This window comes from Martes martes (assembly GCF_963455335.1).
Source record: "Martes martes genome assembly, chromosome: 15".
NCBI classification, from domain to species: Eukaryota; Metazoa; Chordata; class Mammalia; order Carnivora; family Mustelidae; genus Martes; species Martes martes.
Window position 1 is genome coordinate 68,594,025 of NC_137903.1, and position 12,512 is coordinate 68,606,536.

General features: G+C 58.5%; 1 protein-coding gene across 1 annotated transcript in view; it reads right to left on the reverse strand.

Moving 5' to 3' along the window:
• Positions 1-3,027: 3,027 nt before the first annotated feature.
• Positions 3,028-12,512, reverse strand: part of TBX19 (T-box transcription factor 19) — a gene marked incomplete at its 5' end in the record, with an annotated part of 23,480 nt that continues 13,995 nt past the window's right edge. Inside the window, 4 exons of the mRNA XM_080824057.1 lie at positions 3,028-4,295; positions 7,509-7,644; positions 9,806-9,994; positions 11,618-11,679. Of these exons, the coding sequence (XP_080680183.1) occupies positions 4,010-4,295; positions 7,509-7,644; positions 9,806-9,994; positions 11,618-11,679 (673 nt within the window). The 3' untranslated portion in view covers positions 3,028-4,009. The remainder of the gene's footprint in view (positions 4,296-7,508; positions 7,645-9,805; positions 9,995-11,617; positions 11,680-12,512) is intronic.

Consider the following 12,512-nt stretch of genomic DNA (forward strand, 5'->3'; position numbering starts at 1 on the left):
GAAAAGAGGCACCACGGCTTGGTTTGAGGATCACTGCAGAGCGGTCCTGCGTCCCCCCCAAGCCGGCCCCAGAGCCCAGTGCAGCAGAGGCCGTGGTGGTTTGAAAGAGGCATCAGGAACATAGAAGCTGCAAAATCTAAGTGCCACTCCCCACAGAACATTCTCCCTCCGCTACCAGCCGACGAGGATCTGTGTTCCACTCTGCTGACGGAAATGGGGGTTTCCCTCGCAGCCCCTTCTGCATACTTTGGTACTCAAGATCCAAGACCCTAACAGCAGCCTAAGAACCAAGATGCACGAGGCATCACCAGGCAGACAAGCTGAGCAGTGGGACAATGAGCGCGTCCCCAGTAGGGCCCTGTGCGTCTTCCCGAGTCAGGAAGAGATGTCTGTCTGGCTGGAGCGGGACTTGGACTTCACACAGGATCTAGCCAGTATGTTGGATCCTCCAATGGGAAAGTCTTTACCTTACGGGATGATCTCAGTCCCTCTTCTAGGCTAGACTAGTCACGCGTGCTAACACACCTGGGTGGCCCGCTGAGTGACAGGAAGCACCTGGCCTGGGTACGTCGGGCTGAGGTGTTTGGTGACAAAGCGGACTCACCTGGAAAGGGGAGGGCTGGTGGAGCCACACAGACCAAACAAAGGCCCCACAGGGGAAGACACCTTCACAGACCAGGTGGGACACCTTCACAGACCGGGGGGACACTTTCACAGACCAGGGGGGACACCTTCACAGACCAGGGAGGGACACCTTCACAGACCGGGGAGGGACACCTTCACAGACCGGGGGGACACCTTCACAGACCAGGTGGGACACCTTCACAGACCAGGGAGGGACACCTTCACAGACCGGGGAGGGACACCTTCACAGACCGGGGGGACACCTTCACAGACCAGGGAGGGACACCTTCACAGACCGGGGGGATAACTTTACAGACCGGGGGGATAACTTTACACACCAGGGGGGACACCTTCACACACCAGGCTTTGGTCAAAGAATTGTATTAACTCTTTATTTTTTTTTAAGATTTATTTATTGATTTGAGAGAGAATGCAGGGGGAAGGGACAGAGGGAAAAGGGGAGCACCCCCAGCAAACCCCATGCTGAACACAGAGCCTGAAAGCAGGGCTCAGTGTCACAACCCTGAGATCACAACCTGAGCCGAAACCAAGAGCCAGACACTCAACCGACGGAGCCGCCCATGTGCCTCATTTGGGTGGGATTTAAGTTTCTCTTACATTCAGTGTGACAGGCCTAAATCTCTGGCGTGGCATCCGTGTTGTTCATGAGCTGGGTAAAGAGGGTGGCTGAGCGAGGAGCTGGTACAAAGGCTCCAAGTTTGTCTAGGACATCAGAGACTCCGTCATTCATTAAAATGACTTCAGCAACCAAGGGTTGCTCTCCCAGGCATAAATGAGCCTGCACTATTTGGAGAAACCACCAGAAAGCACATCGCTCTGGCTGCGCTGGTGACACCATGCAAGGAGAGGCCCTCAGTGCAGAACCAGCCGTCATGTCGCGGGTTCCCGGCTGATGACACGTGATCACCCCAAACTCGGCTGAGGCTTACGCTGTCACTCTGCAGAGGACCCAATCCCCTGAGCAAGATGAATGAAAAAAGCAGAAGGTGATCAGCTTCTCTCTGCTCTGACCTGGGCCATGTTTCCCGTCCAGTCCTGGCTGCGGGGAGGGGGGCAGAAAGGGCAAGACGAGATACTGGTCCGTGGACCTCTCTGAGCTTGCTGAGCCGCGGGCACATGACCATCGGCTTCGGTGACCAAGGCAGGGCCCTTGCCAGGCCTCCTGGGCAGCTGGAGGCTACCATTGCCTGAACTTCTAACAGACAAGAAACAGCCGCTTTTGCAAACTTACCAAAATAGCCTCTTGCGTTAGGCAGGAAATGGCCGCTTTTGCAAACTTACCAAAATAGCCTCTTGCAGAGATGCTCATATATTAATATCTTAATGGCCTCTTACGCTGTCACAGGGGAACCAGGGAACCAAACACACTCCTGCCACAGGGGCCTTCGGAGTAGGCCGCTTTTCCGAGAGCAGCGGTGTCGGTACTCTGGGCTCGGTCACTCGTCCGTCACTTAGGGACCTGGAGCGCTGGGCAGGCAGCCCCGAGAGCATAAAGCGGCTTCCCGGGACCCCACGCCGCTGGAGGGGCATTGTTTCCAGAGCTCCGGGTCCAAGAACGGGCTGGCACCGGAACACCAGGCAGTGCTAGCCACAGCCTGGCGAGGGTCCCTCGCCTGGGGAAAGAGCCAAGGACTCAGTGGTGTGCTGTGTGGACAACTCAGACTACGGCTGGGCGTGAGGTGGGCGTGAGGTGGGCATGCATGGGCTCCCTGCAGGCTGCGAGCAGAACGCTCTCCCACGCCTTCAGGGACGCCCATGGGACCACTCCGTCCACAGGCTGGTAACAGTCTGGGAGAGCCAGGCATCATGCAGGTCTGGAAACTTCACTCCGGGAGTTACCAGCGCAGCCCGCAGCGGTACAAGAGGGAAAAGGCAAAGCGAGGACACACTGACTGCGCGCACTGGCGCCAGGACTACGGTAGCACCAGCCTTTGCCGCGGCGGAGGCTGAACTCCTGCCTGGAATGAGCCTCCTGCAACACATCGCTCCGTGCCTCTATTCCAGGCAAGTCGGCTCCAAACCTGACTCTGCAGCTGACCTCTGGGGCACTTGTCGGCACGCGGATTCCTGGACTCGGATCCTGAAGATCCTAATCCGGGAGGGATGGAGTGTGCCCACAAATGTGTGCTCTAACAGGTGCTCCTGGGCACCGTGACACAGGGGATCCATGGAGCGGTATTTGGAAGGAACGGCTCGAGCCCACACTGTCTCCACGGCATCCATCGCTGAGACGGGCTGTGGCTCAGAGGGGGAGCCTGGGGGAACACCCAGCATGTTCTGGGCTCCCCACACTGACCTACTAGTGTGTGCCTGACACGTGTCTCCGAGCTCTGCCTCCCCACGGGCCCCACAGCGGTCATTGTAGCACACAGGCACGGCACACCAACCACACTCAGTTTATTGGGCACCTACTAGGGACAAGGCACAGTTCCGGGTGCTGCAGGGTACAGAGACAGAAAGCCCTCGCTCGCCCTCAAGGGCTCACAGTCTAGCGGGCGAGAGACACGCTCACAGGCAAACAAAAACACGGCCGGGCGGGGCGGGCTCCAGAACAGAGACAGGACCCGTGGGAAGGCAGGCGGCCGGGCAAGGTCACGTGTGCCGAGGCACATCGGGTGTTTGACCAGGCCCTCCTGCCGGTCCCCGGGGGGTGGGCAGGATTCATGTGGACGAGGCTGACCAGAGAAGGACGTCTCAGGCACGGGGAAGGCAGAGAGGTGGGAGGGTCCACTGACATGCCGGCTGCTCCTGGGATGACGAAAGCTGGGAGCGTGGGCTGAGGCCAGGCGGTGGGGTGTCCTCCTGGTCGGGGTAGGACTTCGTTCTGTGGGCAATGGTGAGCCACGGAAGGTTTCTGAGCAAGGGCAGGACATGATCTCACTTCCTAAATTCCAGGTGCGTCGCTGTGACACGGGACGGCCGCTCCTCTCGGGAGCTTCACCCGGGGCTTGCGCCCTCTCCTGGTCTCAAGCAGAAACCCCGGGGCCGCAGAGACTTCCCAGGGCTGCTCGAGGCCGGGAAGGCACAGGCAGGTGGACGTGGAGCTCACTGCAGAGCTTCGCACGACCTCCACGGAACAGCAAGCAGGACGTGAGGCCTTCCGGAATCATCTGAAAGTAAGCGGCAGGGCCAAGGAAGGTGCCCTGTGAACCCCAGTTACCTAAGCATGTCACCGACGGGCTGCCGAGAAAACAGGTGTGGGACGAGAAACCAGGGAGCATCACCAAACTAAAGTACCTCCCAGAACCCCCTCCACCCTGCACTCACTGGGTGGGGAGACCTGCTAACTCACTAGACGCAGAGGTGGGGCTTCTAAAGCGCTATACAGACAAGGCTCTCCGCTGACCCCTCCCCAGGATCCTACCTACCCGTCCAGCGAGGAGGGAGAATGGCGCCCCCCACCCCCCGGGCCACCCCAGCCCGAGAAGGGATGTGAGGCCACAGCGGTCCAGGTGGACACGGCGATGCTGGTCAGCGAGGGCTCCCCCAGAACCTCAGCACCCGCTGAAGTGGGTGCCTGGGCGGAGAGGGGCGACGTCACAGCTGGGCTCCCCAGAAGAAATGTCCCCGGGGAGCTGGCGTGCACATCTGGGCCAGGCCCGGCAGGACCCCCGCCGCCGTTGCTGATGGTCCACAGGCACGGGTAGGGGCTGCAGAGACAGACACAGAACGCGGAGGGCGCTGTAGCAGGCCCGGCCGGCCGCTCAGCAGGCGCACCGCGCCGGGAGGCCCAGGTCCAGGAGGAGGGCACCTCCCTCGCCACGGCTCTCTGGCTCGGACACAGCACGGCCCTGTTTCTGCCCAGCAGCCGAGGCGAGCAGGGAATTAGGTGCCCCGACCTGCATTTGCACGTGTGATTTTGAACACAGCGTTTCCCTCCGGGAGCCCCGCCCTGCAGCCTGTGTGGACGGCCAGGAGAGCCAAAGGGGGCGGATGTGGAAGGCCTGCGAGGGGGACCTCAGACCGGCACGAGGGCTGACGGGGCATAGCAGCCGGGACACACAGGCGTCAGAAGACTCGGGTCGGCCTCCCCACCGTACGGCTTACTGCCTCCGCGGCCTCGGTCCAAGTCCCACCTCTGAGCCTCCGCGGCCTCACCTTCAAGACTCGGGGTCGCCCTCACGCACAGGGTACAGAGGCCGGCGTGTGGCTGGAGGAGGAGGGGAGCCGGTGATGCCCGGCCCACGGCACCCAGGAAGGGCGGTGCTTGTAATGAACTCTCGCGCTCCCGGGCCGCACCCAACGGCTCTGCTCCCCGGCAGAAAGGCTGGGAGTTAGACCACCACCTCGGACCTCTCCCGTTTGCAAGCCCTGGTCACAAACCAGGCTGCGCCGGGGAATCATAGGCAAGTTCGGAAATAATACCGATGCCCGGGGCCTGCTGCCCCACACCCTGACTCGACCCGTCTGGCCTGTGGCCTGGGGATCGGGGCTTCTTGAAGCTTTCTAGCGGATCATAATTTTTGCTCCCGAACACAGACGAAAATGCCGGCTGCTGCAACAGGTGGGATACACGCCAACGCTCTCGGCCTTCCGTGGGCCCTACGTCCTGACAGTTAGCATCTTGCCTCTTCTGATACAGCCCTGCCTGAGAAGGGGCTCGGTACACGCCGACGGTCCTGGGCACGTCTGCTACTCTCTAGCAAGATCTTTACGGAGCCGGTCATCCGGTAAACATGCTACTGAGCGAACAAGAGGGAGAAATGCCCCTGTGCTCTGCGCCCCAGTCCAGAGACTACAGACCTCCCGGGGCCAGAGGAAACCCACAGAAGGCCAGGCTCCGGGGGCTGTCTGTCCGGGTGTCAGCTGTCTGTCTGTCCGGGTGTCAGCTGTCCGTCCGTCCAGGTGTGAGCTGTCTGTCCGTCCGTCCGGGTGTGAGCTGTCTGTCCGTCCGTCCGGGTGTGAGCTGTCTGTCCGTCCGTCCGGGTGTGAGCTGTGTGTCTGTCTGCCCGGGTGTCAGCTGTCTGTCTGTCCGGGTGTCAGCTGTCTGTCTGTCCGGGTGTCAGCTGTCTGTCTGTCTGGATGTTAGCTGTCTGTCTGTCTGGGTGTTAGCTGTCTGTCTGTCTGGGTGTTAGCCAGCTCGGCTGGCTGGGACTTGAGGCCTGATCTCCAGAAGGGATGTTTCCACAACATCGCTCAGGGTGGGCCCCTTCCTGACGCCTCCCAGGCCGGTGGGAAAGCCGTGCACTCATTACACACTCAGTGCGTGACCTCCGGGACATTTTTAATGCCTCTGAGCTGTAGTTTCTCCAATGGTAAAACAGGAATTTGAATGCCAGCCTTGTGGATGTCTTGGATACTGTAAATGACTTCCGTGAAGTATCGAGGACAGAACTTGCCACAGGGTTACTTAATGTCTTTAAGGGCTCACTGTGTCCCTTCCTACCACAACCCAAATCCACGCTTTTTCCTTAGATAACCCACTCGAGCACTGTCCAATAGATACAAAACATAACCGCAACCACAAGACTAAATCGTCTAGTAGCTACATATTTTTAAAAAATAAAAAAGGAAGGAAGAAAAGGAGGGAGGAAGGGAGGGAGGAAGGAAAGAAAAAGAAAAATGAGGCTTATAGTTATATTTTATGGAACCAAAAATATTTAAAATATTGTCATTTCAACACAGTTTTGAGGTAAAAAGAGAAAAAAAAAGTTGAGCTTTTTATGCTCTGCTTCCTGCTATATCTTCAAGCTTGTGTGTGTGTGTTTCCAGCACCCCCCCGCCGGGACCCGCTCCGTCTCCAGGGCTCAGTGGCCACTGGCAGCCGGCGGCAGCTGCGTGGCACAGCACAGCGCTGGACCCCGAGCACCAAGGCAGCATCAGTATCAAAACCACCAAGGCCAAGCGTACAACACCCACAGCTTGTTAAAGGGCAGAATCGCAGGCTCCAACCCAGACCTGTCATCAGCTCCTGCATTTTAACAATATCCCAGGTGATTCTAACTCGCCTTCGAGCGTGAGCAGCCATGCTGTAGACCCAAACACTACGATCTCCTAACGTTTTCTAGACCAGCAAACCACACATCCTCGGACATCCTCCAAGACCCACCTTTCAAAGTGGAATCCCTTTCTGGACCTCCTCACCATCGGCGCACCTATGTTGAAAGTACAGCTGGCGTTTCTGTAGCGCGTTACCGCTCACGAAGTATTTTAGTGCCTTTTCTCCTCCTGGGCTCATCATGACCCAGAGCAGCCCCTATTGTTTCCGCTTTAGCAACCAGAAAGCTGGAGCTCGGTGAGGCCAAGAAAACTGCCCGGAGACACGAAGTCAGTAAGGGACAGAACCAGGACTAAAGCCCACATCCACCAAACTCCAAGGTCCCTTTCTGTCCTCTCTCCCCTCATCTCCAGAAGTCAGAACAAAACACAGGTCTCCGGTGTGCAGGTTACGCCGTGGCTCCTACATGCTACACTCTGCTCTGTCACCTGGGCTGCGGGCCAGACACCCACAGCCTGTCCCCCTGGTAGGACGGGTGGTTTATGACAACACGGACAACCCAGCATCTTGAATTCTCAGTATCTACTGACACTTTCTCCTTCCATCCTCCCACAGTCGGTGTCTATCTGCCACCACCACAGTTCACACCATTTCTGGCTGGTTCAGGACAAACGACTCCAGGCCATAAAGTCTCTTCCCTTTTCAAAACCGAACACCGAAGCATACAGCAGAGCAAGTGCTTTCCCCTCCCTCGTCTCTGGGAGAGGAAAGTCCGTCCTCTTGCTCCCCGCACTTGCTAGTGGCTTAAGAGTCAGGACAATGACTCCGCAGCCAAGCCACCGCAGGAAGGAGAACGGACTTGAGCCTCCAGCACCCGCATCACCCCCGAGACCACCGAGGAGCAAGCCGCCGGTGCTGGTCTTACCTAGGCCCTGGATTGAGCGGGCCGCTGGTGTGCGGGACGGACAGGATGCTGGTGTGCGGCGTGGAGGACAAGGAGGTCCAGCTGTCAGCTCCGGAGAACACTTGCAGGTTACTGCTCGAGCTTTCGATCAAATTCACTTTGGGGAAAGAACAACAGTTGAGTTGACAGAGCGCGGAGAACAGACAAAGATGGCGGCCGAGGACCCGGGTCACGGCGACACACCCGCGTCTGTGCTGCTGATGCCGGGAGTTTGTTGGTACTTGCGGAGGGAAACAGAAGAGACTCAGTCTCCCAGACACACCGAGTGTCCACCGTAGGCCACACGGCGCTCACGTTTCAATCGTCACCGCAGCGACCTGTCCTCTCCACTATACAGAGGGGGCCCGGAGGAGAGGGACGGTCCGCCGTCGGTGACCAGATCGCGTGGACGCGCACCACCCCGCGCTCTCCCGCCGAAGAACGGGCACGTCAGCGTCCCCTCGACACAAGCCGAAGGGCCCGCCGGAGCCCCCGACGGCATTTCTGAGGACCAGCCCCTTCCTCTTCTCGGCAACCCCAAGTAACGTGAAACCCCGCAAGCACGGCGTCTGCGAGCCTCCGTCTGCATGAACAGTGCAGACACGAGGGAGAGGAGGGAGGGGGAAGAGGAGAGCGAGGAGGAAGTTTCTGGTGCCTCGCCAGGCTGGCCCAGTCACGCCTCCTCAGGACGGGGCCCTTGGAACCGCTTCAGCCTCAGCCCCGCGCCCTCCCCCTCCGCCGCTACCTCCGTTCCAGACCCGCCGCCCAGCCGCCCCGGGCCTCTCCCCGCTGTGCCTCCGCCCGCACCACCCTTCCCTGGAGTGCCCCGGGCCTCTCGGAGGTCCCTGCCGGCCGCCCTCACTGCCGCCCACTGCCACCGCTTTCCCCTTCTGCGCATTCCGCGATCTCAGCTCCAGCCGGAGCCCCTGTGGGCAGCTGTGCGGCTCTTTCTCCGTCGCTCCCCCAGCACCGCGGCTGGCGAGTGTCACAGACTTTCACCAACTTCACTGTGCCGGCGCGTCACCCCGGGACCTCGTTAAAGTGTGGACTCTTTCAGAAGGAGAACCCGAGAGCCTACACTTGTAACCAGGTCCCAGGCGATGCCACGGGTCTGAGCGCCACCGGAGAGCTCCGCAACGGTGTGCCCCGCTCTGTCATTTACGCGTCCGCGTAGCCTCGAGCTTCCTCATGCAAGAGCCTGTCCCTCCATCACCATCCCCCCTGCCAGCTAGAAGAGGGCCTGGCGCCCAGCGGGTGCTCAGAAGCTGCGTTTTCTGTGCTGACCGAGGAGGGACGCGGTGAGAGCACTGGCCACTTTCTGATGCCGTGAAGCTCCATGTTATGCCTTCCCGGCAGAGGCTTTCAAGGTTGCTGGGAGCAGCATGTGAAGGGACACAGGCAGCAGGTGACCGGGAAGGCCCTCTGCACACAGCTGGGGGCGTCCCAAAGGATGGAACCTTAACGCTTCTCCTCCACGTCCCCTGCCGCCAATCTTACCTCTCTCTGTCATCTAGTGTCGCTCTCCCCACAGGAGACCAGTGTCTCCGTCAGGCTGGGGGTTTGTCTAATCCGCTCATGGACAGAACCCAGCACACAGTCAGCCCTCAGGAAATCTCTGTTGCACCCATCACTGAATGAGACATCAGCCCTTGGCTTCCCTTCTCCCTTCCTCCCTCCCACGTATCTAACAAGCAGGCAGGGGTCTGGGCTTCTGCAAGGCCAAGGCTGGCTCGGTGGGGGTCAGTGAGGAGGAAAGCGCACCACGGGCAGTGGCAGCTCCGCAAATACGCAGATAAGCTGCCGACGTGCCCGAGGCCGGCCCTGCGCGCCCCAGCCGAACCACGCGCAAGTCTGGCTGCAGAGTCGCCCAGCTTCCCAGAGACCTTCCTACACGCCCTCCAGTACTGGGCCCGCTCCGCCCTGGGCAGAGCCACAGGGAGGCGGTGAGCTGAGACCCCAGGACCCTCAGCTTGGCTTTCGGAGACGCAGCTTGAAATGCTGAGTCCACTGGCGGCCTGGGAGGAGGCCCATCACACCCATTAGGGACCAGGAGATGGTCTTATGAAAAAACCATAAAACACGGATAATGTCATGATTATATGCTCAACTACTAGTGTGTAAAATAAGACATTAAAATAACAACACACAGAACTGTAGCGTGTATTAAATGAAAGCGATGCCATCTTCGGATACTTCTTGTTACTACTGGCTGTTTACTGTTTCCCTGCACCAGCCCCGCCCCCACACCCCCAGGGGTTTCATTTAGCAAAACCACGCACCTGAGGGAGAATGGTTTCTATGCACGTAGGCCGAAGGGTAGGGAGCCTGCCGGTGCCCCCGGAGGCCAGGATAGTGCTCACAGCCGTGGTGGGTGTGGGGCGCAGACAGAGGCAAGGGGGCAGCGTACTGGTAATTGGCATTTCCTGCCGCGCACACTCCATCCGGGTTGGAAAAGATCCAGCCTCCCACTGGAAGAGACAAAAGGAAGGCTCGGACCGACCCTGAACTTGCCCACCAGAAGTCAGGCCTCCAGTCCCTGCACATACTGCGCCTCTGTGTGAGCGACACTGAAGGAGACGGAGGCCACCCCGCTGCCCCTCCCCTTCCAAGGCAGCAGTGTGGCTGGCTGCTTAGGACAAGGCCGGCAGCTGTTCTCAAGGCTCGGAAAGCCGCGCGGGGAATGCTGGCACAGAGCTATGCGAAAGACCCTTCGAGTGAGTAAGTTACAGGAATGCGAAAGTTAGGTTGCTTCTGACCCACTTGAGTTAAATTAAAAGTCAGTCTGAGAAGGGGATGTCAGATGTCTGTGTCATCCCTAGCCACTAGGGAACGTTGAGTGTGCTTCACGGGAACAAGGGTCTCTTTCTGCCCGGGGGAAGGTGTCTGTAGTTCTCACTCCCAGCAGGACCCACGATGGCTCCCCTCACCACCCCCCACCAAAGGCTTCTGGAAGCAAAACGTGGGGAGCTTGCTAGCACAGCCTGACGTAAGAATCTTGCAGAACATTCTGGAAGGTTATACAACAGTTCACAGAAATTTGTTTTTGAATGAAAAAGACAAGAAACAGAAAGAAAAGGCACCCAAATTGGAAAGAAAGAAAGAAAATGTTCTTGATGCAGGCGTCCAGTGGGCAAAGCCACTGGGGTCTCCTGGAACAGGCTCCTGCGCCCTTGGTACGCCGGAGACATTCGCTGAGAAGATGGCAACACGCGAGCTTAGTAAGGTGGGGCTCAGCACACGGGGCCAGTACTGGTACAAAAGGCTCGTTTTTCCAGCTCGCTTTAAAAAGTGCTTTTCTTCCTTCCTTCCTTTTTTTTTTTTTAAGTGCTTTTCTGCGAGCTGCTCCCTTTCCACTCTGCAGTGGAACACGCGCCAAGGCTTATGGGTTCTGAGAGAACCCCAGAACCTCAGAGCAGGACGACAGCAGAGTGCTCGAGCGAGCGAATCACTACGATTCCCATTCAAGTTTCTCTGATGCCAGGGTTAACCCTCTGCCCTGACCTCGCTGGCCTGGGCCTGCGCTGCGGCTTAAGGGCCTTCCTCCCTCAGGGGGTCTCCCCCGCCATCGAGACATGGGGAGGCCAGCGCCCGGTGAGGGACCCCCAGTCTCCGCAGGGTCCCCAGCCATGTTATCACTCACCCCACCCTGTGGCCGTCCAGTCGGCCACCCAGAGTCCTCCCCACGGGCAAGGCTGGAGCCCGCCTGAAGCACTGTGGCGGGAACCAACTCAAAAATGGGCAAACACTAAGAACAGGGCCGACCCAGGCCAGACCGCCAAGAGTGGAGAGTGGAGAGGCAGGAGAGACCCCAGAATGCACTTGGGACAGTCCTTAGCCTCTGGGTCGTGAGAAGTCCAGTCTGAGAACCCTCTCTCCCGCCCCAGCTGCGGTCCAGCCCCTCAGGAACATCGGTTCTCTCTGGGAATCCTAGAAGGGCACACACTGGCCTTGAGTGGAAGAAACAACTTGTTGAGTCTTGAGAGAAGCTGTGGAACAGTCCCCGAGCGTCTGCGACAGGGAGGGTCTGAGTGCGGCGGGAGGCGGCTCCCAGGGTCCCCAGGGAACCCCCACCCGGCACTGACCCGACTCACGGTGAGAGTAGGCCACGCGCTGGCTCTCGGACACAGCTTCGGGAGCATCTCTGAGGTGACTCCTGGAAGACAAGGAAGTGCGCCTGGGCTGTCCAGCATGTCACGCGAGTCCAGCGGAACATCTACCCCACGTTCCCTTTGGAAAGCAGTCCCTTTCTTGGAATAAGAAAACCAGACACCTTTGGTCTCAGATGTCTCCCCCTTCTTCACCCCGGGTGCTTTATCTAGCATGTGATCCCCCTCGGAACGCGACCTACGGTCACGCCGATTTGCCCTGTTTCCCGCTGTCCCACTTAGTTGGATCTCTCTCGCTTGTGGTCACTGCTTCTGCCTGACGGAACTCCGGCACCGACAGCAGCTGGGGTTTGCGCAGGACTTCAGGGCACATGCAAATCTGGGACAGGCTAGACCCACAATGACCCTGCCAGGAAAGTACTGCTAGACCCACTCAGCAGATGGAAACAGCGGGTCTCAGAGAGGTAGCGTGACCAAGAGCCAGGGAACGGCGAGCCAGGACTCCAAGTCAGGACGACCTGCTTAGTCCTGTTCATCTCACACCTGAGATTTCCCTTGGGCTTTAGTTATCTGACATTAAGTTAAATCAAATATTAACAGGACAAAGTCCATCAATCGAAATCAATTAAGTAATATTGTTTTTTTTTTCTAGAATGGAAAAGAGAAACACGAAGCTGGGGAGTCACTAGCCTAAGCACCACCATTCACCATCCCAGAAGTCTCGGAACTGGCAAGAGCAGAAACTACACTTGATCTTAGCCAAAAGGCCCAGAAGCGATCCCTAGCAGTCTCTGAATGGTCTTCCCTCAGACCTGAAAGATAGGAAGCTCTCACCTTTATGACCTACTTAAACGAATCACTCACCTCTCCTGGGCTACAT